At 41.1% G+C, this 26,672-nt stretch overlaps 1 protein-coding gene across 3 annotated transcripts in view; it reads right to left on the bottom strand.

Moving 5' to 3' along the window:
* Positions 1-449: 449 nt before the first annotated feature.
* Positions 450-26,672, bottom strand: part of LOC310911261 (synaptotagmin-9) — a gene marked incomplete at its 5' end in the record, with an annotated part of 69,729 nt that continues 43,506 nt past the window's right edge. For 2 of the 3 annotated variants that reach the window (XM_083885384.1, XM_083885383.1), the window contains 5 exons: positions 450-5,185; positions 6,183-6,339; positions 6,934-7,063; positions 8,104-8,275; positions 9,321-9,441. In XM_083885384.1, the coding sequence (XP_083741510.1) occupies positions 6,232-6,339; positions 6,934-7,063; positions 8,104-8,275; positions 9,321-9,441 (531 nt within the window). In that variant the 3' untranslated portion in view covers positions 450-5,185; positions 6,183-6,231. The remainder of the gene's footprint in view (positions 5,186-6,182; positions 6,340-6,933; positions 7,064-8,103; positions 8,276-9,320; positions 9,442-26,672) is intronic. The other variant, XM_083885382.1, reaches the window with a different exon arrangement.

Genomic DNA, 26,672 nt, shown 5'->3' with positions numbered 1-26,672 from the left:
TTTGCCAGCATGCCATGCTAAATACTAATTTAGGTAATTTAACACAATGTCACTTGATAGAAGCACTTCTGTAGCTTCTTGATTTTCTTCTTAATATGAAACATAGATGAGATTCACCACTGATATGTCAAATAATCTTTCTGCCACGATGACATGAGATGAAACACGAGGAGGTTTCAGTATCCAAACTCCTAAATCTTGTGTGAGTGCTGTAAAGTTAAAAGCTTTTTTCTCTCTGGGCTCATTTTATCAAAAACACATTATCTGTATATGTATTCTATCAAAACACACTATCTGCGGAGAAAAACTGAGCAAAAATGTTTCCAAGGTGTTTGCTGGCTTTCTGAATAACAAATTGAATTTTAATATTTATTAAATACAAAATAGTAATAAATTACAATTGCACAATTTCTTCCAGTTTTTATTAAGATCAAAACTTATTTGTTCAGACTAGATTTATATAAATCACAGTACATTTTTACTTGTGTTTAGAAGATTGTAATACATATTACAAAATTAAGAATTTTTTTTTGTCCCTCAAACCATCACTGCAAAAAGGAATCATGCATTATTTCTACTAAACAAACAAAAATGCCCACCTAATCGAGAGAGCCTTGGTTACAGGTATGGCCCTACTCTCCAAAATTAGATATGAAACATAGAGATACCAGGACTATTTATTGAACAAGAAATAATAAAGTACACTACAATGTCCATCTGTTATCAAAACCAAGAATATACCAAAACAACACACCTCTCTTCATGGGTGTCGAAGATGGCAGCTGGCCAGCATGCAACCGAGTAAAAACACCTCAGTTTCACAATGTCTATGTTTGAGCAAAAGAGGGGGAGGAACTAAAGAGCCCAGACAGAACAAAGGAACAAATGAAGAGCCCAGATGTTTATTACGAGTCCTCCCGTTACCGTCCCCTCCGTGTCTTTGCTCAGCGGGCGATGCCTTTCCTAGGGAGTGCCACCAGTGCCCTTGGTGGAGCTCCAAAGGGATGGATATGCTCCCAGAGAACTGCAGGAGAGCCCTGGAGAACTCCCAGCTCTGGTTCCTTGCCCGACCCATTGTGTTAGAAAGGAACTTTAACACAGCTCTTGGAACTGCCTCGCCTTGGGCGCCACTGGAATACAATGGGCACAGCTGGGCTGTCACCTCAGCACTGAGTCATGGTGGCACTGACTGCAGCAAGATTCAAGGTGATGCTGCCACCAAGTCTGCCCTGCTACCCTTTTTCACAGCACAGGGGGCTTATATTAAATTCTACAGTATTGTGGATTACTTTCTCTACATGCCTTTTTTTCCCTACTAGATAAGAAATCCATTGTTTTTTTCTCTTGATACTGAGATGTAATCATTTGGCAATGCACTATTCTAAAGGGACAAAAGCATTTCATCAATGACACTTCAGATGGAGACACCTGATCCACTTTTTTCACTTCCTTTTGTTCAAACAAAATGTATTAACAACAAAGTCATTTCAGATGGATTTCTAGCTGGGTCAAACAGATTTTTCAACTGAATTTCTTGGTCCCCGTTTATTGTTTGTTCCTTTTAAATTAAAAGAGTTTTCATCTATTTTTCATTTCTGTTGCAGATACGTCCCCTGAGTGCTCGAATGTTGCTAGGTGATAAGCATGTAAATCAATATATCTCTTGTGTCTCTGGATTTGGGCGCTCATGTTAATATAGCTACATAACATGCTTGGTGTTTAAAACACGTGAATGAAACCAAAATAAACCAAACCCAAGAATAAAAACAACCCCAAAGCTCCCACAACCAGCCCTCAAGCCAACAAGGGTGGACTAAAATAACCTCATTTTTTTCATTCTTTTGCATTGCCCTTTGCTGTTGTTTCATTTTGTATTGATCCAGGAGTTCCCCTACCAGCAGTTAAATTGGAGCTCTGTAACAAGTGTCTCACATGTGCTGCTTTTTTTGTTTAATGAATCTGCTGGCATGGAAAACTGAGCCATGCAATGGCTGATAAGAACAGTTTAGACATGGGGTCTTTTATGCTACATATTTGTTTTCTGTTCTGGTAGTCCCTGCTCCCCCAGATTGAGATGAATGTTTGTTTATCCACTGCCAGGGCTATTTGCAGGGAAAAGTGAAACAAAAGAAAACAGCAATGCTTTTAATGTCTTGTGATTTCAGTGGAAGCAGATAAAGAAATATTTGAGCACTCAGATGCAGAGGAGTTGTGCTGTGAGTGCTTGTCATGGGAACATCAGGCCACTATCCTTGGTGTTTTGCCTCACTGTCAGTAACCTGGAAGGTTTTCCCATTGCCACTCACTGCTTTTCCACAGAACAACACCTGATACGGGGGCTTGTTACAGAAAACTAAAAGCAACAATTTAATAGCACGTTGTTACAGAACAAAATGGGATTAAAATCTTGCTGAGATGCATTTCAAAGTGATTTTCTCTTCTACTTTAGAGTTAGGATTCTTGTCATACAGTGTAATAATCCATTCACAGCAAAGAAGAAAAGAAATGAGGATTTCAGCTTTGAAATCATTCTTGGGAGTCTACTGCCAATTTAACACTGAGAATCACAGTTCAGAAAAGAAACATTGAGCAGCATGGGGACCATAGCTTTCCCTGGGTTTCCAGTTGAGTTTGTAGCAGAATTATCTATCCTCTGGTCCTTCCAGCAGGCTGTGGTATTATTGTCACACAGCCCAAAGACAGCAGCAGTCTTACTGGCCAACCAGAGCCAGAACACAAAAATATTTTGGGTCTAGGGAGTATCACTGGTCAAGTAGAATATAAAGGTGAAGAGTGAAGTATCCAAATATAGAAAATATCTATCATTCCATAGATGCACTACTATGATAAGGCAGGTATTTGTAAAAAGCACATAGTAATGCCACAGCCTGAGTAATAGTTTGCAAGTCATGAGCAAAAATTAGGAGAATTCAATAAATTTGGAGGGTTTTTCTCATCTCTAAGCCTTTGATGTCTGCTGGATTCCACTTTAAATGCTCACTGTCACAGACATTTCTTTCCCTGTTTTAGTAGAACTCTTTTCAAAATAATTATTTTGATGCCAGACCCTTGAGCATTAAATAAACTAAGCACGGTAATAAAATAAAAGAACTGCAACCCACTGGCAATTCTAATGGTACCACTTTTCAGTTGATGTCCCTTTGAGCTGCTGGGGACAAATTCTAGAAAGGTTCCTGCACTTTTCCATGGGCACAAACTGGGCCTGCTGTGTAGGTGTTTTCCCCTTTCCCAGCAGTTTCTGCTGCTAACAATGCAGTGGGAAGCGTGCCCACTCTGCGTTCCAGGCAGAGGCGCAGTGTGGAATGGTTTGTCCAGGAAATCAGAGAACTCCACTCCACAGGAAGAGCTCCTCCTCCTCTGCTCATGCCCATCTCCCCTGGGTTACTCCTGGGAGATGAGCCTAGGTAAAGAGCATAAGATTCTGCCCGAGGGGAGGCTCATGCATGAACAGACGTGCACATTGTCATGTACCACTGGCCCCCGATAGAAAGCTGAAGGTGCAGTGAAACAGTTTTGCCATGGCAACGTTATTTTCATTCTTTTGGAAATGCCCAGTGGTTGCCCTCCTGAAATTGTGCTTGGGCAGGTTTGGAAGTGCTGTTTAGTTTGCCAGGTATACCCTTGCCTGTGGCAGCTGTATTCTCCACAGAGTGGCAAGAGATTTTTGAGAACCACTGTGCTTACAGGAACTCTGATTTACACCTGCAGCATACATTTACAACAGATCCAAGATCTCCTGCAAGTTCCAAGATATTCTTTATCGACGAGTAATTCTGATTTTTGTGGAAGATCCTCACTGAAAGGTTATGAAACTAAATTTTCAAACTTGAGGCCAAAATTTTAGGTATTTCTCCAACCTGTGCATGCATATTTGTGTCAGCAGAGTTGCAGATCCAAAATGCTTGGTGAACATTCATCACATACAAGATGTGAAGCAATGTGTGTGCACACAAACTTATCTGAACTCTATTTAAATGACCAGGGCTCCCTCTCTGTAAGAACATAGCAGACAGCTGTTTTGTATAAAACATCCATACTTTGCATTTGCATCTTTTAAACAAAATATTCCCATGTAAAGACATGAGTCAAGTTCTCTGTAGAAAACGCTGGGGGAGGAGACAACTCCATGTTTGGCTAAATAAGTGGGGAAAAATTTATCCCAGAGTCTCCTGCTTTGGGGCACAAATTTCATTACGTGACAGAATGCAATGCTTTGATTCATTTTCTTTTAGTGGTCAGAATTTACAATATACCATCATGTAAAACAGCCCTGCTAATTCTACCACAAATAATAAAGGAACTCTTCACAGGCATTGTATATTTGGAACAGTATTTTCAAACTACATGGGAGGTGTGTGTGTGTTTGTTTGTATGATTGCCAGCATTGCCACCTGGGATACTCTTCCAACAGTTTGCAGTGTCCTGGACACGACTCAGAAAAGTTGACTGGAAAATCATCTGCAAAGGTTGAGGACTAGCAACCTCCATGTTATACAGATGGTTATCTCCTTTCTCAAAGAGCATGCTGTCATTACAAATACCATATGCATCTTGTTCTCACCCAGCAGAACTTTTTTTACAGTTTTTCAGATTTGAAGGATTTCTGCAAGGAACCGTATTAGTTCGTTTTCATGTCAGGTGAAAGGAGGCACCAGCTGAGACTGAGGACGCAACTTGTCATCAAAAAAACCAAAAAACCTGATGGCAATCATTTTTGAAAAAAAATACTTAGAAAGCTAACCATTCACAATACTGCACCTTTTTTGCAAATACAAGGACAATGTTTGTTGCTGCTTCACATGTTGGTTGGTTTACATTGCTATCATTTTGCTTGTAAAACCTGGGTTATTCTACTGAACAGAAATGATGACTTGAATTTGGGTAATGCTTACGACCATACAAATAATCTATCAGTAGCAGTAGTGTCAGCTGGAGAATTAATGCTACAAGTGGATAACATCATGCTATTTGAAACCAATAGCTCTTCACACAGTAGAAGACTGAGGGTCCTATTCAGCAAATATTCAGGGTCCTATGGCTGTGGCCGCAGAGGTTCCAGAAGCTCTCGCTGAGTCTAATCCTGATTCAGGAACCAAAATGATATGCTGTGTATATATTTCTCTGCACAGCCTGGATGCGCTGGACACCCTCCCCCACTTGATTCCTGGGAAGGAAAAAAATATGTCTCTGTTTAGCTTTCAGTGACATGAAAAACAATCCACAGTAATGAAATCTAAAGAAGTTAGCCAGGCATGTATGAAAAGAATAGGATGCCTGTGAAAAGGGAAGAGCTGTCAAAACCTAATTGTGGGCTCTGGCTGCAATGAAATTTATCAAAGAGGGAAGACAGGTTGGATATAAGGATGTAGACAACTTCTGCTAAGAGACACTTGTGGGCAATAGTAACCCTTACACTACATCTCGTGTGCTGTGTCAGGACATTCCTATCCACATTTGGCTAGAGCTGGGAGTTCCCAAGTGCCCAGGTCAGCATGTCAAGCCTGGCACTTCAGCCAGCATCTACCCTGTCACTGGGAGCACAAACACCTGGGCAGAGCTGCCCCACTGCTGGCAGCACCTGTGCTGAGAGGGCATCGAGCCTTCCTCCTGCCACACAGCCCCTGGGCTCAAACTGTGCTGCTGGGCTGCCCAGGCACCAGGACACGCAATTCCTTAGGGACACAGGACAGCACTGTGGGATTCTTCCCAGCCTGCAGCATCTTCATAATGCCTGACAATTTTTTCTGGAACTGCCTATGGCTGGTGCTCACAACCAAGTAGGGAAGTCTTCAGTGGCATTGTGGTAGCACAGCTGCACTCTGGTGCAGAGATTAAACTCAGAGAGGTTGTGAACTGTGGGGGTTGTGGGCCCCCAACTATTAGTCCCCACAGCATCATGCCTGGCTTCATATGGGTACTGTGCTCTTTCTTGTCTTTCAACATTGAGGATAACTCTGGGACTGTTCCTAAACAAGACACTTCCCTTAGACTGGGAGTACTGCCTGACTCAGCCAGTGAGAACAACAATAGGAATAAGTCATGGTAACTTTAGGAAGCAATTTAGTCCGATCTTTGATGAATTTCTGTGTCTCATGAATCAGGATTAGTGTTACCTATACTGGGGAGAGGATTAGACAGAGGGATTAAAAGGACATCTTTACCCCACTGGACTCTGTGGAATAGCCCCTGAGGATATGGCTAAGAAAGAGTTCAACAGGAATGCCAAATTTCTGCTGAATAGGTTAAAAGGGTGAGGAAGCCTCTTCGGCAGCCATCCAAGCGCAGAAGACCTGCATAACATTCCTGCTGAATAGGGCCCTAAAGACAAAAAACAAAACAAAACAAAACAAAACAAAAAAAAACATAGGAACCTTGAAAAGCTTTTCTGATTGTGTCGCTTCTTATCAGTGTCTCAGATCTCCAGAGACACTTAAACATATTCTTTTCAGTGCAGTTAGGTATCCTTTGAGATGTGCTAGTGCCATGGATGATATATTGTTACAAGAAAAGAAGTCAAATTAGGTTGTTGTATATAAAAAAAATAGGTCTTGATTGTTCTGTAAACAAGGTCCATTTCTTTCTATCAATTAACAGTGAAAGTTACTCAAAGTCTTATTTAAAAAGCAAAACCAAACCCTCAATCGAGTGTATAATGTTTGGTGCTCTCATGTCTATATATTATAGACAACAACTACCTTCTGTCTCCCTGAAATTGAAAGGAGCACAGACTTAACTTGTGCGTTCTGTTTCAATTTTAAAGCGTCTCCAAACTCTTTTCTAGGATTTACTCTGTGCGCACGGATCTCGGGTTTGCCCGTAACATTTAATCTGTGTGGGATATTTTATTCTAGCGCCATGTGGGAGAATATCCACCATTATTGCAAGGGGGGAAGCAATAAATCAAAGCCTTACCTCCACAAGAGGATGCCAGTGAGCGATGGGCTTCCGAGGGTACGAGAGCATTTCGTTCCAGTGGTCACGGCCTAGGCTCTCCGCATTGTTGCCTACTTGACAAACTCCAATGACCTCATTGTGACCTACACTGTGAAAATGGTCCATAATATTTTTTTCTTAAAATTTTACCTTTGGAACCACACCATTTGCATATTTCATCAGAAATGTCACTGGTGGATTTTTAGGGTTAATTCTCGCCTGGAGAATACAGCGCACTAGGAAATAAGTAGGTTTTCTCTTTGGGTTTCCCATTGCTCGGAACAATTTAGTACTTCCCCCCTTGAGGCACACAAATGGTTCTTTGACTGTTCTGTAAATAGCTGCAAAGGCAAAGAGGCTCTAAGACACAACTTTATAAATTGAGTGTGCGTGTAAAGGCTTGGAATAAATGTACAAACAGAACATCAGTGCAGGGCCTCTGTGATTAAATGCCCGGTCACCTCAGTTCTGTTGAACACATGTGCAGCTTACTGAGTCAGCCTACTTGACAAACTCCAACGACCTCATTGTGACCTACACTGTGAAAATGGTCCATAATTTTTTTTTCCTTAAAATTTTACCTTCGGAACCACACCGTTTGCATATTTCATCAGAAATGTCACTGGTCGATTTTTAGGGTTAATTCTCACCTGGAGAATACAACACACTAGGAAATACGTAGGTATGCTCTCTGGGTTTCCTACTGCTTGGAACAATTTGGTATTTCCCCCCCCTGAAGCACACAAAAGGTTCTTTGCTCATGTTCTGTAATTAGCTGCAAAGTGGCTCTAAGACACAACTTTATAAATGGAGTGTGTAAAGGCTTGGAATAAATGTACAAACAGAACATCAGTGCGGGGCCTCTCCAATTAAATGCCCTGTTACCTCAGTTCTGCTGAACACACGTGCAGCTTACTGACGTCAGCTGTGGATGCAAGTTTATATTTCAAAATTCAGTAAGGAAATTCTGCCTGACAAAATGAAACAAACAACAACAAAAAAAATATGGAGACTTCTACCCAGCTCAACACAACATTAATTTCCTGCTTATAGGAAAAAAAAAAACAAAACAACCCAACTTTATTTCTGGGTACAAATCTAGCGCGCAAGGTTTTATCAGGCAATATTTGACAGCTACAGGCATCTCACCGGTCATAATCCATAACAGCTATGGACAGGTTAATTTGGTCAATGTTTTCTGGAGGGACGTCAAAGACTATGGCTTCATTGTAGACGGGATTTAGGGTGTTCCTCTTGGTGGAAGTTTTCCTTTTCTTTAGCCGCCTTCCTTCACACATTAAAGAAACCTTCACGTAGGGATCTGTGTGGGTCATAAGAACAACGTTGATTTTTGACAAGTGCAAATGGAAAGTGAAGGGAGACTTCTTGTGTGCCCATACCTGCTTGCAGGATTAATCTCCTGGACCTGACTGGAATCTGAGGTTCTCTGTTACCATGGAAGGCATGGGAGGCAGTGCAGCTTTGAAAGCTTTACCTGGTTGACTGCTTGTAATGAACTTTTTAGTTTGAAGAAGCTCCTTGTTGTAGATGTTGTAGATCAGCTTCTCAAAGGGTATTAAAATATCCACTGAAGCGTGTTGTACATGACTATTTTATACAACAGCCTGTGTATCAGCCTATTTATAGCAGCCTAATTATTTGTTAGATTTGTAGGACAGACAGAAGATGACAATGCTTTTCACAACGGGGTTTACTGATCTATGGTTAAATACAATTCAAAGCATAACAATTAGTGGCTTATATTTCTCAAAAGAATTATAATTATTTTTAAAATTTTGAATGTAGCAAAAAAGAAAGCTATTTCTTTGTAGCTCCTTTCTGAGGGCTCTAAAACTCCCTGCTAGTATTTAAAAACCATCTATGAAACCTCATTCATGTTTATAATTTTTATTGTGGAATTTTGAAAGGGTTGCTGAAAGGATTCTGGGATGATCACTGCTTTCTCCATATGCCAGCAACAGCAGAACTGGCTCAGTGGCTCTTGGGGACTGCCAGAGAGGGCCAGTCTGCCTCTGTGTCATAGCTGTGACAGTCTGCTGCACAACACAAATTCCCAATGTTGGGGGAATGCATTTTGGCCAACTTGTTTTACTCTGAATTACAGTGGCACTGGAAATAATAATCTTGCAGTCTTTTTGAGAGAGCGACTTATTTTAAACTGTTGCTTGGAACTAAGCAAACTAAAATGTATTATTTATTTCTCATAAACTCCTGTACTCAAGCAGAGCTCACGGTATAACCATCCTCCTCTCAAAAATCATTCTGGGATTTGACAGTGTTGAATTCTGTGTCTTGGGAAGGAAAATGGGGCAGCAATCCACACTGAGCATTAAATTCATGCCTACCTGATGCTCCTGTGATATCCATTGCCTTTAAATTTCTTGCCTTTATTATTGTAATAGTTAGTCTACCAGCTGTTGGAAGGTAGCAGAGCGAAAACATAAGGTCACCAAGATCCACGTTATCCTGTTCCAAGAAAAGAAAGATAATGTGAAGTAATAATAACAATGTTTCTACTCCTAGCAGGATTTAAAGATAAAAAGATACCTTTGTGGATCTACAGTTATGCAGTAAAAAGCTGAATTCTCATTCTGAAACATATCAGAAAATAAAACAGCCATCCATGTGTATACAAAATTAGAGTCACTCTGTTGCTAGACCACCAAAGTTCTGCAGGGTAAATGAGGTTAGTTTCTAGCACTCAGTCCTTGGAGATGATACACACTGAAATGATGAGGTGCCCTGTGAGGGACTGGAAAACCTTTGCTCTTTTTTATGTTTTTTAGTGATTTTCCCGTCTCACTGACAAGCATCCACAAATGTCCGTGCCTTTCCCTCTGGTCTGCAGGAGGAAACCTACAGACACATTTACAGGAAAAAAACCCCATGGTTTGGGCAGGACAAAGCTCTGTGCAATTCTCAGGTTTGCATGAACTCAGGTGTGGCAGGTTTAAAGCATCTATGGGCAATGGGACAGTCTCCAACTGAAACAGACTAAGGGTTATTATTAATTGTTTATCATATTAATAACAACAATTATAACAACAGCAACTTCCTGTGCCTCACGCTATCAAGCTCCCTTAAGCAGACTTGTCCATCAGTTTCATTGATAGAGTAATTTGCAACCCTTTCCTGTGCTGACGGCATTAGGGTTCCAGAAAAGCACTAGAAAAATTTGCAAACCCTGTTTGCACTTACACTGCATCACTATTTTTTAAGAGGAAAATCCAGCTCTTTCATTAAAAAAAAAAAAAAAAATAGCAAAGGAAGGATTGCATCAAATGATTTTTTGATTTGTTTTGCATTTTTTGACTGAGCAGTGAATTCACGCTTTCATAGACCTGCTTCCTGCAACTCAATATTTCATTCTTGACTGAAAAAAAAAAATAAAAAAATTACCTGATCCTTGAAATCAGCAATTTCAAGGCCACGTTCCAGGCTTTATAGGGAAGGGAAATGCAGCTGTTGTGGAGTATGTTTATCTTGTTTACTTAGCTCTGTGCAATAGCTGCTCATCTTTCCCAGGCTCGTTCCTTCTCTGCCAGTCACCAAAAGCTGAAGGGTGGTGGATGACATAGAAGGGGAGGGAAAATACCTGGCAAGGGCCCCTAGCACAGGTTTGTCTCTGAAGCAGCTGCTGCTCAGACAGGTGCCCAGAGCCTGTGCAGTCACTTTCTGTCACTTCAGGAGTTAGCAGAGGACATCAGCAGGACAGAAAGCATTGCTGGCACGGAGCTGTAGAGAAATGTTGTGTCAGGAGGGAATTCTAGAGGTCACTTGGTCCAACCCCTTGCTCAAGAGAGACATCTTTGCTTTAGCTCACAGCTCATTCAAAGACAAAACCAAACACGTACAGGCATTCAAAAGTAGTTCCTTTCCTCTACTGTCATTTAAGAGATGCAGTCAAAGAAGAAAAAGGCTGATATTATGGGCCATTTGTCAGGAATAACTGGCTTTTAACCCTATCACCTTTTCCATTCTAAAGTTTCATGGTGTTTCACGGTGGCTAAAAAGGCTAATAAAGGCTGGGACAGTATCGAGGTGGCTGCTATGACTCAGACTGTTTAGTGCCTCCTGATAGCTCCCACTTGGAAGCAAACCTGCTGCAACAAACTGTGTCACTGACTCACTTGGTGGGAGGATCAAAGTGCTGCTTGGGACGCTGTGAGAAGTCCTACAGGTTAAAGAGGTGTCAGCACATCCAGGAGAAATTTCTCTTGGCTAACCCCTGCCCTTAACATTACAGGAAAAGAATTGATCTCTGAACTTTTCCAAGTGATCAGCTGGAACTTGATGCCTACAACCAGGAAGACAGGAAGCAAAGTTTTCACTTGTCCTTCCAACTGTGAGACCAACTTCCAGCATGTAAATGTACTTCCCCAGCTCTGAGGTGCTGAGATTCGTAGCTGTGAAATTCTCTGTCATGCTGCAACTCTGAGGGGACCAGAATTTCATGCCATTTAAAGATATTATTGACTGAAGCCATCTTGTGGCAATTTGTCACTCTTGTAAATTTTGACAGGTTGTTTTTCCTGAATTGGTCACTACCCTTCAGAAGAAGACAGTGTTGTTGGATCAAGTCAGGTTTTCCCTGACCACAAAGAAGCCCATCAGGCATCTGTTGCTTTAACTGTGTATTTTGGCATCCTTCAATATTGCCAACCATGGAAAAGTCACTCTGTATTCACCTCCAGGGCTCCACGTGGTGACTAGGAATTCATTCTGTGAGTACTGACAATTCACTGCCACTACCAAATACAGAAGTTTCCATTCCAATTTTAAAAATGAATGAACAATTTAACAAACTTTTATCCAATTTTTATCAAGAAGTTTATAGGTAAATGAACTATCATACACTTGTTTTAGGAATTGAATTCAGGTGTCAAAAAAAATCAGAGAATCAGAAAACATCCTGGTTTGGAAGGGACCCACAAGGATCACAGAATCCAACTCCTGTCCCTGTCCAGCCCCAAGAGTCACACCCTGTGCCTGAGAGCTTTGAGAGCTTTGTCTCAACATTTCTGGAACTCTGTCAGGTTCTGGTGCTGTGACCACTTCTCTGGGGAGCCTGTTCCAGCCCAAACACCCCTTGGGTGAAGACTCTTTCCTAATGTCTAACCAAATCTCCCCTGATCCAGCTTCCTGCCCATTCCCTCCTGTCCCATTACTGGTCACTGGAAAGAAGAGTTAAAATATAACTGTGCAAATGGACTGCTTAAGAAAAGAATGGATTACATCTGTTGAATGCAGTTTTAGCAATTCTGCCATAATATACTTACTCACAAGCTTTGTCTTACAACTGAAAAACAATTGTCACCTGCACTGTGATGAATTTTTTAGCAAGTGCTGTGGTGACAATACTTTGTTGATGCTTTTTGAAATACTGCACTGGGCATTATAGGGAAAAAAAGGCCCAGAGTTATACTGGAAACAGTCTGTGATTTCTTTAGTCTTTTCCAGTTCTAGAAGTTGTAGGTGTTGTAGCAACAGGTCACAGATGATTATGAGATTGTCTGTTCACAAGCTGAGAATGTGACTGTGTCCTGGGTTGCAGTGTAGGATGTACACAAAGTATTTATTCTATCACCATCTTCATGAACTGTTGAAACCAGGTGGGCTAGTGTTTTCCCAAGCCCCCTGCCTTTTCTGCTAATGGCCCATTAACGCCTTTCGGGTGTTTTCTGCTAATGACTTTTGGGGTGTCTTCTGCTAATGACCCATGAATCACAGGTAACTCCCTCCAGGGGTTATCTCTGTTAATGGGCCATCAAGGACCCATTTCACACTTCTCATGCTATTGTGAGATGCTCTGCCCAGGGGGAGGAGCCAAGCATTCTCACCTGGATATAAGCTGGGATTTGAGACAGTGCAAGTAGCACTTATCCACTGGATTCCCAGAGGACCAGAGCTCCCAGACCTTTCTACAGGATCACTGCTTCAGGAAGAGCACTCCACCTGGACTGTTTCCACCATCCTGCTCAGGTTGTATTCTGACCCTGTCAGTGATCCTTTGTGTTATTACATTTATTTTATTTTATTTTTACCTTTTTACCTTTCTTCTCATTAAACTATATCTCTGACTTGGAGCCTCTCACTCGTTTTGCTTTCAAACCACAACAGACTGAAGGAAAGAGACACCCTTTGCCATGCAAATCCTTCTCTCAGTCTGAAAAAGCAGCCTTGACATCTCATACTTTCATTTTAAATTGTAGGGAATTAAGGACTACTCCATCATACTGGCTACTTGTAAAGTTTTTTATAAAGTTTGGAAAGATTTTTTTATAACAGAGAGAGCCTCTCCCTTTGCGCTGGATATTCCTCCCTGTCTTACCCCTATTTTCTGTAACCAAAGGGCAACATTGAAAATTGTTGGAAACAACGGGTCCTCAAGGTTCACTTAGGAAGGTTTAATGAGGGAATATTCTGCAGAGAGTCACACTGTGGCTGCCCCTCAGAATCTGCACTCCCTGGGTATCTGCAGGGGAACAGGCACCATGCTCTGCCTGGAGAGCAGCCTTGTAACAGGCACCACCCTCCTGCCCAGCAAACACAGGTCCTCTCTACAAATTCAGCTTTTTAACAGCCCCAAAGCCGACGTAGCAGGGCGCAGAGAGGATTACTGCACGTCCTCACAAGTCTGAAATCACTGAGCTACACAGCTTAAGCCACAGATTGTCACTAAAGGTGTGCTGTATTAGCAAGAAATCGCTTAGAGGAACAGAATTAACAAGCACAGAGGGCAGGATCTTCTGCAAGGATTAGTTCCTGTTCGAATTGAGTGCTTATGCATTACTGTGTATGCTCCACAAAACGTGGCACTACAGGTATTACGCTGACAGAGACATTTTGGAATTCCTGCCGAGGAAAAGGTTTCCTAAATAGTGTTGTCAGTCAAGTCATGTATGTTGTACTTGCCAGATTTTTAATAACCTCATTCAGTGTAGTATTATATATATATATATATATATATATATATGTAAAATACATACATACATACATAAATATATATTATATATATATAATACCATATATATAAACATAATATATATAAAAAATACCATATATACATACATATATATATATATATATAATATATATAATACCATACTGGGCATGTTACAGTGCATGTGACCAAAAAATATAACCAGACCAAAAAGCTGCTCTGTTTTCCTAATAACTCAAAAGAAAATAATCAGAAGATAATGAAATTGCAATTATAATTTACTTGCATGTGCATGGCCCATATTATTTCTCTTCTGGTCCCATTCAGCAGGAAGCATAACTGAATAAATATCCTCTAACAAACACACAGCTCTCCCATTGTCCTCAAAAACTGCCCAGGTTCAGAGGTAGAAACACAGCCTTTATTTTTAATCTGTAACCTGCCTGTTCCTGTATTCTAAAAAAGGTGAAACAAGAGTTGGGTCAGCTATGCTTTCCCAGTGCCTCAGGCTTGGTCCCCAAGCCTGGAGTGAGGGTGATGTGAGTTGTGCCTTACAGGGAGCTTCTGATAATCCCACCTGGATTTGTCTCTGAGCCCTTGCTATGTTCATGCAGTTCTTTGGTCAATAGAGCAAGAGCATGAAGCTTCTTCCTTGAAAATGTCCCAGCACTCCCTGGGAAAGCTCAAACCAGAGGTGTAAATCACAAGGTTTGCCTGAAAGCTGCAAACAGGATGAACCCATGAAACCTCAAGGTAAATTAGATTGATGTTAGCAGCATGGAGACATGCCCTCCTCTCATATCATGCTTCCTTCTTGCTCTGTTCCTGGTGGAAGTACTTCATACATCATAAAAATCATATTTTTTAAATGATTTTCAGTGGCTTCTACTGAAAGGGTTATTGTTCCTGCTTTTCCCAGCAACCATTTCGGGTCTCCCCTCTCTGTAAAACTAACCCAAAATAAACATACCTCTGAAAATGTTGAATTATAATAGTACCATCAGTAGGTTTTTAGTCTACAATCATGCAGTATTTATAGTTTTTAAAATTATTCCGTTTTTCTGGAGATTAGCTTGCAGGATCAATCACTCCCCAGCAGTGTGTCAGCAGCTCCATGCTGTTGCTTAGTGAGTATAACTCAGCATATTAAACAGGGAGACGTGCAACCTCAAAGAGGATGGTGACTCAGGGCCCCGAAATGGCCTCACCTTTGATGCCTTTGAGGCTGCATTAAGCAGCTCAGATCAAACCTTCCCAGTGAAAGCTCTAAGTCACCTGGTTGTTAGGGATATTCTGACAAATGGGAATGACATTTGGGATCAGAGCTCTCCTCTGCCTTCTCATAAATACATTTGAGTGCAGAAAATGGGTATGTAAAACAGGCAGTAAGGGATGGAAGGAAACAAGACAATTTACAGGTTATATCTTCTGCCTCTGCCTCTGATATGGAAGGAGATTTGCTGTCCCTGACATAGGCATTTCTAAGGTTTGTGCCCATTTCTTTGGCAACTTGAGTTCAGTATTTCTGGAGCAGAGGAGCTGTGATAGGCCTGCACCACGCAGTGCCTGTGCCACTCTAATTAAAGCATATGTCTCAATTATTCCAGGTTCCTCAAGTTCTCCAGCTATAAAAAGACAGACACTACTTTTTCACTTTTCTGCCTTCTCGCAAAAACTAATTATGGGCTGTGAGGTGCCCACATGTATTTTTATGCATCTCACCAACCCAAATTGACTGGAGCACTTAGCAGGCACTGATAGCCTTATTTCCTATCAAGCTAGTGACTCTTGAGAGAGGTTTTCGAGGTAGGAGTGGTTTTAGAGATTTGCTGAATTCCTGCTGCTGTGCCAGAGCTGTACAGCTGAGGCAATGGTAGCTTTGCATGCTGCCTCCTCCAGCAGCTGGACATGTCTCTGCAAAGGACACAGGAAAACAGAACCAGAGGTGTCATGGAATGAGATGGCACCATCTGAGTTTCTGAAGCACAGAGAGGACGGACTGCCACTGTTTTATTGAAGTCTCTCCTTCTTCTCCCCTCCAATCTGAGGAACATTAGTTGCACTTTAACAACAAAAAAATTATTCCTAGTTACTTCAAAATCTCTCCTGTCATTAAGGGAATTATGCTGCTACAGTGCAAGATAAGTTTCACTGTACATCATTCTAATATTTGCTAATGTAAGGATTTGAATTTTGCAAGGATTTATTTCAGAGGAGATTCACTCAGCTAAGACAAGGATGAGTTAAGAATACTAGGTCTATGTGTTAAGCCCAAATGACTTAAACATGATTTAAGAAGTGTTATCTGCTTTTTGGGATACACATTTATTAAGTTGCTCATCTGTGTTGAGAAGCCTGAAACAAGATTTGAATGATAAGATATTAATTCCACTGAGGAACATGTGCAGGACACAAATATGCAAATGCCATAGAGTATAATCTGTTTGGGAATGATAGTGAATCTAAAATATCTATCATGAAGAATTTGTTAAGTTAGCTCTACATGTTTTATAATTTTATCACAGAGTCATTTTGGGTTATATCTACGAGAAATATGTACCCATAGAAACTCTTTTGAAATGTTGGATTTTAATTGAATTTGCATGTGACTAGAAGAGTGCCAGTTGCTTCCCATTACACGTTTTGAGATGAACAGAAAAGATATGACTGGAAAATTCTATTTTCATGGCATCTTAAATCAAAGAAATGAACTCTAGCAAAGCAGATATTTATTAATGCCTGTATCAATCCATATCTATGGAGATGTGATAAGTAAAGTAAGTGGAAAATGGGAATGGCCTATCTTTTATAATTATTCTTTCAATACATCAATGTCAGGCTGTATTTCATCTTTTAAGTTAATTTTCAAGTGGTATAATTTTCTGACTGTGATTATTATTTTTTTAAATTTCATAGTCTCTATTTCTTTTCTTTATGTTTTTCTTAAAAAATGAAAGCAAGTAGGTAAAGAAGCTTGTGAGCTTGGTATGTCTGATTTCACTTACTGGGAAAGAACATGAACAAACAGTTCAGAAGTTGGTTTCATTGCAATGAAGTAATATGGGAAAGCTGAAGTGTTTGCATATAACTCTGGACTTTGCACTCATAGTTTCCCGAGCATTTTGGCACCTTCTCTATAAAGACAGTATCAAAAATAAAGCCAATATCATATCCTCTGTCTTCAGAGTATGAAGATCTTATAACATGGATTTTCAGAGTTTGTGTTTTGGCTTTTTTTTTAGTTTTTTCCTCTCCTGATTCCATGATCCTTGTGTCATGACTACCTTTCTTTAATCCAGGCTACATAAGAAGGATTCTCCAGCCACAAATTTCTGCTGTGCCAGTCATTCAAGATGCCTCAGAAATGAGGGCAGTAGAAGCCAAAGCAGTTGCTTTTCACTTCATGAATGCTCCAGAACAAACCCAGCCAGTGTCCTTTGAGGAGAACATAATCAGAACTTTCTCTTGCCACAATGTCCTCAGCAGAATCAAAGGACAGAGGCTTTTTCCTGTAGGCAGTCAATGTGCTCATCTCTTTGAAGACCCAACATCTCCACTGTCATCATTTCTATCCTATAAATAGGGTGGCAGTGATTAACTGAAACTTGCCAGCTGGTGAGTTGCATATGATCCTTGGGATGCATTTACAGGATATATTTGTTCTTAGAGTCATTTAAGATTTCATTGATAAATTATTATGCATTAAGGTCCTTTGAAAAAAGCCTTCATTCAGTTTAGATAAACTTTATCCCCTATCTGTTCTTAAACATAGGCTCAAATCCTGCAGATTTTGCTGTCTTTGAATCCTTTATGCAGATTTTCAATTTACAACAACTACAGTGGTTTCCTGAATCTGGGCCCAACAGTGAATCTAATGAATTACCCTGTAGCCATTGAGATAGAAATAATGTCTTAATTTGTTCCAAACTAAACTGATGAACTGCAGAGATAGTCTGAATTGAGCTAATGAAAACGAACAGAGAGACATGACTGGAAAAGCTGGAGTACTTGTCCTTTTCATGTGTGTGTGCCCATGTCAGAAATTGATTTCATGGGAAACACAGAAATGAGGCTTTCTGAAAGTGAAACTTCTGTAGAAAGTTAATACAAGTAATTTTTAACTCCCTCATCAGTTATTAAGGGTAGAGTGAGCACAGAGTTGGCTCTGAAGGCTTGCTGGCTGGCATTGTTGGCAAGAGAGAAAAGTTAATTGAAATTTAAGTTTCTCCTTGCAAATTAAACTATTCCTCTGAAAGATATTTTAGTTTCTTGAATTGTTACTTTTTTAAAAAAAATTATTCTATGACTTGTCACTTTCTAGAAAATGGAAAGTTAAGTATAGATTTAATAATATTAAAGAAATCTACCCCTGGCTCTTGTTTCCCAGGTGTTCCAGGCTGCCTTGGATAATTTTGGTTGGTGCCGGGAGACGGGGGTGCACATGTGTGGATGTGTGTGTGGGTGTAGGACAGGGAAAGCTTGAAAAGCAGAGGAAATAACTGCACCTTCAGGATGGAATGTTTAAGAATGCCATAACCTGCCAGATGGGAGTATCCAAGCAAGGTGCTGGTGGAGAAATTGGCATCTCCTCTTCTCCCACCTGGAGGAATCCCACCTTGTCAGCGTTCACAGGTTGCCACCTTTGGAATGACACCTCCAGAGTTTCCAGAGTGAGGGTGGGTTTGATTTCCCTCTGCCAAAGCTTTAAGGGGGAGCACTCTGGCACAGAGATGACTCAGACCTCTCCCTCTGCAGGGAAGGCAGTGGTTGCCTCAGAAATGTTGACAAGCTTGGGAATAGCCATTAAATGCAAATTACCTTAGACAGGAATATGTGCTTGGAGGGAAAGTGCTTTCTCAAAAGGAAATGAGGAGGGAGCTTCCACTGGGGAAAAATTAAGAGTTTTGATGTCAGGTGAAGGTGATAGAAATGGAAGGACAGGTAGGTCAGGCAGACAGGGAATGTTTCACAGAGGGCAGCGTCACAAACCAGCAGAATGGTGCAGCCTGGGAAATTAGCACACTGACAGGATTTGTTCTGAAGCATTCATTGCCTAAATTAAGGACAGAAGTTTTTATGAATGTCCATCAGCATCTGTCATGTGAAACCCAGTAATTTTTCCACAGGCTGCTGCTGTTTTGGATTAGACCTCTCTTATTTTTTGTGAAATAGTGAGACTGAAAAGACCAAAGTGAAGCAGAGGTTAATGGCATTGTAGTAGGCATTACCTTAAAGCAATTAAAAAGAATTGCTTGCAGATTTAAAAGAAAACTTTTGGTGAACATCACAGAGGCAGAAAGAGATGAGAAAATAAACTCCCATGCTTTCAAGGCTAAAGGCTGGTTTGTTGTATGAAGGGGAGGCTAAATTATGTGTTAAGTGCTCAGTATCTCTAGGCAAGTATCAGCTTGAAGAAAATGAAGCAGCAGATCCATTCTAATGCATAAAATTATTTCTACCACAAATTATCTGCCAGTTACTTCTGTTTCCATTCTGACATAAGGTGAAAGATATGTTCAATTATCTCCATATACCACTAATAATGAGTATTTCAAATACATCCAAGAAAAATTGCAAAGGAGGAAGCCGGTTTTAAAAGGAAGTTAACTAATCAAAATGTTTTAATCTAAAATGTCTTGCCTGTTAATTTTTCCCCCTAGTGTGTTAAAATGAAAATGTCAATTGAGACTAGATCTGTATGCATATGAATGGATTTGCCTTTCACTCTACCTTGAGTTACAATGGCTGCAGGTGAACTTACAGCTCTGCTAAAATATGAATGTCATTCTCAGTGCAGGCAGTTTGTGTTGTGCAAAGCAGCTGTTACATCGTGTATTCTGAGCACATCACTCTGAGAAGGACAGAAACTAGGTACCAGGATAATGCTGAAAAAAAATGGAGAAAGTCACAGTAGCAGGAAAAAAAAAGTTCTTTTCAGTCTGCAGAAGCACCTGTAATACATTGTGAATGTATTCATTACATTCACATTAGGTGTTCCGTGCTGACTTTCATGCTCAGGCTTAGCACAGGACATTCACAAAATGGGTAATAAGGAAAGGCCATTTTCACAAATCTTAATCTACTTTTAGTCTAAGTTTTCTCTACAGTTTTGCAGAAATCGATACAAAAAAAGAGAGTGGTCTAAACAGTATCATCCTTGAAAAACAGAAAGTTCATGTCAAACTCTATGCTGCAGTAACCTGCCATTCTAGAAATTTTCTCTGAGATGTTTAATTTTTTTTTATTTAATCAGGTGTCTCTTGATATATTTTTCCATCTGAGGTGGAATTGCACTCCAGGTGTGATTTCAGGGGGGGGAAAGAAATGGTGGCCAGTGTAAAGAATGCAGAAGCTGGAGAAGCACATGTGCCTTGTTCCCTGCAAACAGGCAGCAGAGCAGCACTTTGCCCCTAGATCCTGACCCCTTGGATATAATAGATAAACTTTATCACATACCTGTTCTTAAACACATGCTTAAATTCTATAGATTTTACTGTTCTCCCTTCACAGGACCATGAAAATAACTTTAGTGCCATTAATCCAAACCCTGTCTGATCATTTAAAAATTCTACTGAGTGGAACAGGCTGCCCAGGGAAGTGGTGGAGTCACCCATCCCTGGAAGGATTGAGAGGACATGGAGATGTAGCACTCAGAGACAGGGTTTAGTGATGGCCTTGGCAGTGCTGGGTTAATGGTTGTACTACATGATCTGAAGGGTCTTGTTCAACCTAAACAATTCTGTGACTCTGTGATATCAGGATATCAAATCCACGTTCAACGAAATCGTTGGTGTGCCTTTTCTCTACCTCTCTCTTATCCTTTTTGGCTTCTTATCCCACTAAAAAGTAACACAGGTATTATTATCTAAGTTGGACTTTACAAAAGCATTTTTTTTTTCTGTGAGCAGCATTTTTTTTTTTTTTTTCTGTGAGCAGCCCCTTTTAAGTTCCATGTCAATTTAGGAGGTGGGGAAAGAAGCATGTGTTTATGAATCTATTTCTCCTACTTTTTTTTTCCTGAATTACAAAGTGATTTTCTTCATTGCTATTAAAAGTTTTTTTTTTTCTTTTCTTTTCAATAGGTACTTTTCCTAGGCATCCTTGTGATTCTAATGCTAATAATCAAGTGTCCTTCTGCTGAAATTTCTCCATGTGTTTTGTTTCTCTGGAGACAAGTTTGTCACGTCGTGTCACGAATGCCCTCAGGTCAGGCAACAGTGAGAATACTTCATGTGTTTGCTGTCAAAAAGCAACTTCATTTCTAGAGATTCCTGATGCTGAAATTCTGTTACTTTTGACTTGGTTGCTGTTAAGTGGTGCCACTAAAAAAAAAAAAAAAACCCAAACATTTTCTGATCTTTCAACTGTGTAACAGTAACCTAAATAACACTAACAGTTGTATAACACTAATAGTGCCAGACTCCAGTGCACTATCCACAGAAAGTTTCCTCCATCAGAGAAAAGGTGAAAAGGGATCATTATGACTTAAAACCAACTCTTAGGGCATTCTATCTAACCTTCCATCTGAAGGAATGCACAATTAAACTTCACAACATACATTTCAGTAGTAATGCTCCTCTATAAAACGGCTCACTTTTAAAAACAGAGAAAACAAACTCCACAGAAGTTTCATTTACTTCTTTATATGGATAATATAGAAAAGAAAATGATGCCCTGGGAAGGCTGAGCTGGAACAGAGACTGGACAGAGCTAAGAGAATAAAGTAGATGTTTATTGAAAGGCCTTTAGAGTACACCTTGGGCAGGACAAGAGCCTGGCGAGCGCTATACCCAAGGTGGATTAAAATGCTCACAAAATGGACAAAGGGTCACAAGGTCTCACACTTTGATAAGTTTTGGTCCATTTGCATATTGAGGTTATTTGTTCAATTACAGGTTCAGATTATGAAGTCCCATCCTTGTTTTCTCACTTCAGCCCACAACTGTTTATGCTTTTGGGCCTGAAACTTTAAACACTTGTCCTTGGTCTCCAGCAGGAAAAGGATTTGTTTTGTCTCCCTACTCTGTGAAGAGCTGAATAACATTTAATATGAGGCTCAGATTTGCACCCCTAGGCAGCACAGAATCTGGAAAACATGAAAGCTAAAACTTAAGGCATCTAAAATATCTGCAAATTTCAAAGCGAAGCAGCCAAGGTAAAGAGAATACTTCACTGGCAGCATTCTGTTAATGGATGGGGTGCAAAGGTGTGCAGTTGAACTGCTTTGAGTGTCCTTGCACAGCCATTCCATTTTAATTGCAACATAAATGGAAGAACAGAATCATGGGTTTTAATCCTATAAAACCCAGTTATTAAATATGTCGATATGGATGAAACTCCTACATGTTCAATAATGCAAAACTATTTCATTTTATCACTTAGAATCTCTCTGGTTTCCAAATACAAAAGGAATTAAAGCAGTAGAGGGAGGAAGAAAGAGGATGATAATAATATTAATTAAAACCAGACAGCACCATTCCAGCAGTGTGGGCAAGAGGATAGTTTTCATCCTTTGGTTCTCACACCATGCTAAAAAGAGAAGTAGTACACATTTGAATCAGGAGAGATGTTGGGGTTTTGGTGATGGCTTTTTGAGGCTTGAGTGGCAGGGGGGAAACACAGGAGAGAAGCCTCTTCTGTTTCCTCCTAGAGGTGCCACTGATGATTTCCTAACAGGCTGCAAAACCTGTTGACTGCATGTCATGCTGAGATGCTGCTGGTATCCAACCCTGCCAGGGCAAACCTCCCTGCCCCACATCCCAAACCATGGAATCCATGGTGATTCATTTCTCTCAGGCAGTACCAGGAACATTTCACTGTATTTTGGTATCTTCACTGCTGGTGCTGCCCAGAAGTTCCTTGCAAATCCATCTGCCTGTTTTTCTTCAGAGACAACTCTGGACCATTGTCATTAGGACACAAATTGACACACATTGAGATCTGGTCACAGAGAATTGATGCTGTTTCTGCATATCATCCACCTACCTTACAAATAATCAGAATATTTTAATCATAGAGCTGCCTGGCAGTTTATTAACCCAGCACTACATCTACTTAGCAGTATAGAGAAAAAAAAAAAAAAAAAAGAGCTTTAAAGAGAAACAAAAGACTGTCAGGAAGCTGAAGGACGGTGAAGAGAGAAGGCAGGAGTCCATTTTAGAAAATGCAGACTCTGAAGTGGAGTGTATCATCCATTCAGGTGTCTACAGCATGAGCAGGGGAAGATGTGGCTGTGCAGAGTGTGATCACAGTTCTTTTTCTGTAACACTTGCTCTCTGTCAGATGTGTTCGTGCCTCCCTATTATATTTAGACGTGCACTGGAGGCAATTTTAGGGCCACTTCAGTGAGCATGTTTTTTTTCTCCTAAAGAATCCACAGAGGGTCGTGTAAGATGTGAGATAAAGAGAGCCCTAAATATAGAAGTGCTTTAAAGCCATAAAGATGAGTCAACAGAACTCCCCCCTGCCAGCAGACTTTTCTTCTAACTTGTTTTACCTTACACGTGCTACATGTGAAACACACCTAGAGAAGAGAATGACTGTTTTCTGCAGCTTGTTCTGGAATTATGAGATGAGTGTGGTGAGCTGCCCAGACTTAGAGCTGCTCATGACTATATTCAGAATAAATGGTATTATTCAGTCCATACTCACTCATGGGTAGGAAAAAAGAGGTAGCATTGCCAGGCAGCCTGTGACTTAAAATCTCATGGTCACTTACATGCCCTCTCAAGTTTTCATATTATTTGAATCAGTTTGATTAGTTTTGTAATTTAAATAATTTGATGTTTTTTAGATCAAATCAGAGTTGTGAACTGGCTTGTCCTAAATGATGAGTATACTTTAGAACTCTGTTAATCAGATTTTGGGTACTTGATCTGATACCTTAGAATGGCCCAACTTCAATTTTTTGCACGTATGATTTTGAAAGCATTTAGTGTAGTTATCTCTGACCATCCTGACTCAGAACTGTCAGAAAAGAAGGATGTGTGAGCTGATTTAGCACTGACAGGTTTCCCAAAATAAGTAACTTTTGAGAAGAACATGATGATGGGGGGGATGAAGACAGTGAGCCTCTAATGCTATAGGTACATTTGTCTATAAAAATATCTGTATTGTAACAAAAAAGTATTACTGTTACAGATAGGATAGGAAGCTTTTTGAAAGAAATGAAATTTAGTAAATTGAAACCCTTGATTGTTATGTAATAAGTGTATTAATATCTTGAATGTTTATTTTGTAATGTAACAGTAAAGAGCCACCTCCGTGGCCCCCCTGGGGGGGCAGTGGGGGCGGCCTGCTTGGTCGCTGGAGACCGCCTGCGGCCCCCACCCCCCCCCAGACACCGGAGCGGGCCACCCGCCGCCGGGGCCGAGGGAGGGTGAGCGGGCCACCCGCCACCGAGGCCACAGGAGAGCCGCTATGGCTGCTGGCATGCCACGCGGCTCCAACTTGGCTCCCCGGCGCTGCTGCCCCTCCATACCCACCCCAGACCCCAGACCGCCTTAAAAACAGACCCCGGGAGCGGGCTCGCCCACTCCCTTCAAAGAAGCCCGGCCGCACGGCCCCGCGCCTCCTCCGCGCCCAGCCTGCCGCGCTCCACCACAGCTGCGGGGCTGGGCGCTCCCGCCGGACAGCCATCGGGCGGCCAGCCGCCACCGCAAACCAACGGGCCAGCCGGCCCCAGCCCGAGCCCGGCGCGAAAAACCCCCGCCGCAAAACGGCTCTGGCACCGCGACTCCCAGCTCCCAAACCGCTCCCGAGCGGCCGCTGGGCAGCCAGCCGCGGCCGCAGACCGACGGGGCTGCTGAGCTGCCCTGCTCCGGCGCGGCTTCCGTCCCGGGCGGCTGTGGCTGCTGCGGCTCTGCCGACGAGACGGCGCGTCCCCGGGCTCCTGTGAAGAGAGCTGCGTCCCTGGGCCGCCGCCGGGCTGCCAAACAGCCGCCGCAGCAGCATGTCTCTGCCAACGGGACACCCGCCCCAGCAAAATTGCCATGAGGCTGTTAGAGCCTCTGCAGCCCCTGCGCCCCCAGAGCGACTCCGTACATGCAAATTAAAAATCCCAGGTGCATCTCGGGACCATTTTAACACCAAAAACCCCTTATAAAAATAAACCTAAGTAAAATTTAAGCCCACAAAAACCAATACTGGGCCGTGTGTACCCTAAAGCATCAGTGAAACTGATTTTTCCAGTTTTTGTAACTCACTGTAACTTAAAAGTACCAAACCAGGAGTGAGACCCCGAGGCAAACAGACAGAATTCAGAACTTTTGGAACACTCCCAGCAAGGGAAGAGTTCTCCAGCCCTGCTGAACTTCCTGCTGCAGAGCTGACCAAGAACCCTCCTCCTCAAGTGCAAACCAGGCTACCAAAAACCCTTGAGCCACCATTGTAAGAGCTGATTAATAAAGGCATTTTAAGGAGAAAAATATTATCTCCGCCCATTTATAACACTTTTTACATGTCCTTTTCTGATAAAAACTTGGTGTTGAATGAAGTGTTTTTTCACGGCTTTCCCAAAAATGCTGGTGCTCTATAAATTAAGAGATTTTAATTGCAATTATTTATAAATCAAGTAAAGTGAAGGATTTGAAAAAAGAGCTGGAAAATGAGAAATTATCCTGAGCTACCAAAAGGAATGGGTCAGAGTGCTCACAGCTGAAACCTTGGAGGAAAAGAATCTATTTTCATTCCCTCAGGATGGCTGCAGCCAGTCAAAAATTGAAGCTGTGAATGCAGAATTCCAGTAATTTCTGATGGAGAGATTTCCATCTGCTTTCTTCAAAATCAAAGCTGATAGCTCAGTCATGTTTTAATCATCAAATTGGGGGGGAGGAGGAGTACCTTCAAATCTTTGTTGAGTAGGTCATTGTCAGGTATTTCTTTTGCAGAGAGGAATAAAAGGGTGGTAATTTGCATGTTCTTCTGTTCTAGTACATTTCCTGATGCCTGTCTCAGGTTACCTCCTGTTTTACATGATTTCATTTGCCTTTTTGTGCTGTTTACCAGATACTATTTCCAGACTACAGGAAGAGGGTGTGCATGAAATCTGAGCTTCAGTGGGAATTCTTTCCCTGACTTTACAGTGGAGCCAGGATCTAATCCTGAGCACTGCTCATTTCTACCTGCATGAAGTGTTGTGGTCCCAACAGAGTGAAGTTTATAGTTAAATTAGCATTTACTGTAAGATTCTGTGCTCACTGGAGTGCAGATATTGAAAGGTTTTCATTATTTTAAAGTGATTCCTTTCTTCCTGATGATCATAAATGACTCTCTAGGGTGCTTGAAACCAAAATCTGCTGGTTTTTTTCTATCATTTTTGTACACACTTTTGTTTCACTTTACTGCATACATATTTATTTTATTGTTGGGGTTATTTAGAAGAGTTATAGTAATGCAGATCAGATGGTTGATTAAATCACATCTGGCTTTTAAAAATACTTATAAAACCCCAGCATACTTTTAAAGAGAAAACACGTATAGAGTTCAATGAATTCCAAAAACAGATGTACAAAATACAGTCTGGAGAATTTTTGTTGTTTGGAGTTAACCTTCAAAGTGTTTCTCCTATTCACTGCTCCTTTCCAGATAACTTTACTGCAGGAAAAAGGTGATGTTAGGTAGGAGCGTCAATGACTCCAAGCTCTGAGGATGTCAGTAATTGTTTGGCTGGCAAGCAAGGTGATGTTTCCTGATGTTGTGATAAACAGCTACATTTTAGATGCCAGATTTGCCTCAAATATCCGAATGGGGGATT

Source organism: Zosterops lateralis, assembly GCF_965231275.1.
Source record: "Zosterops lateralis genome assembly, contig: SUPER_6_unloc_1, whole genome shotgun sequence".
NCBI lineage: Eukaryota > Metazoa > Chordata > Aves > Passeriformes > Zosteropidae > Zosterops > Zosterops lateralis.
This window is presented reverse-complemented; position numbering and strand designations above follow the sequence as displayed.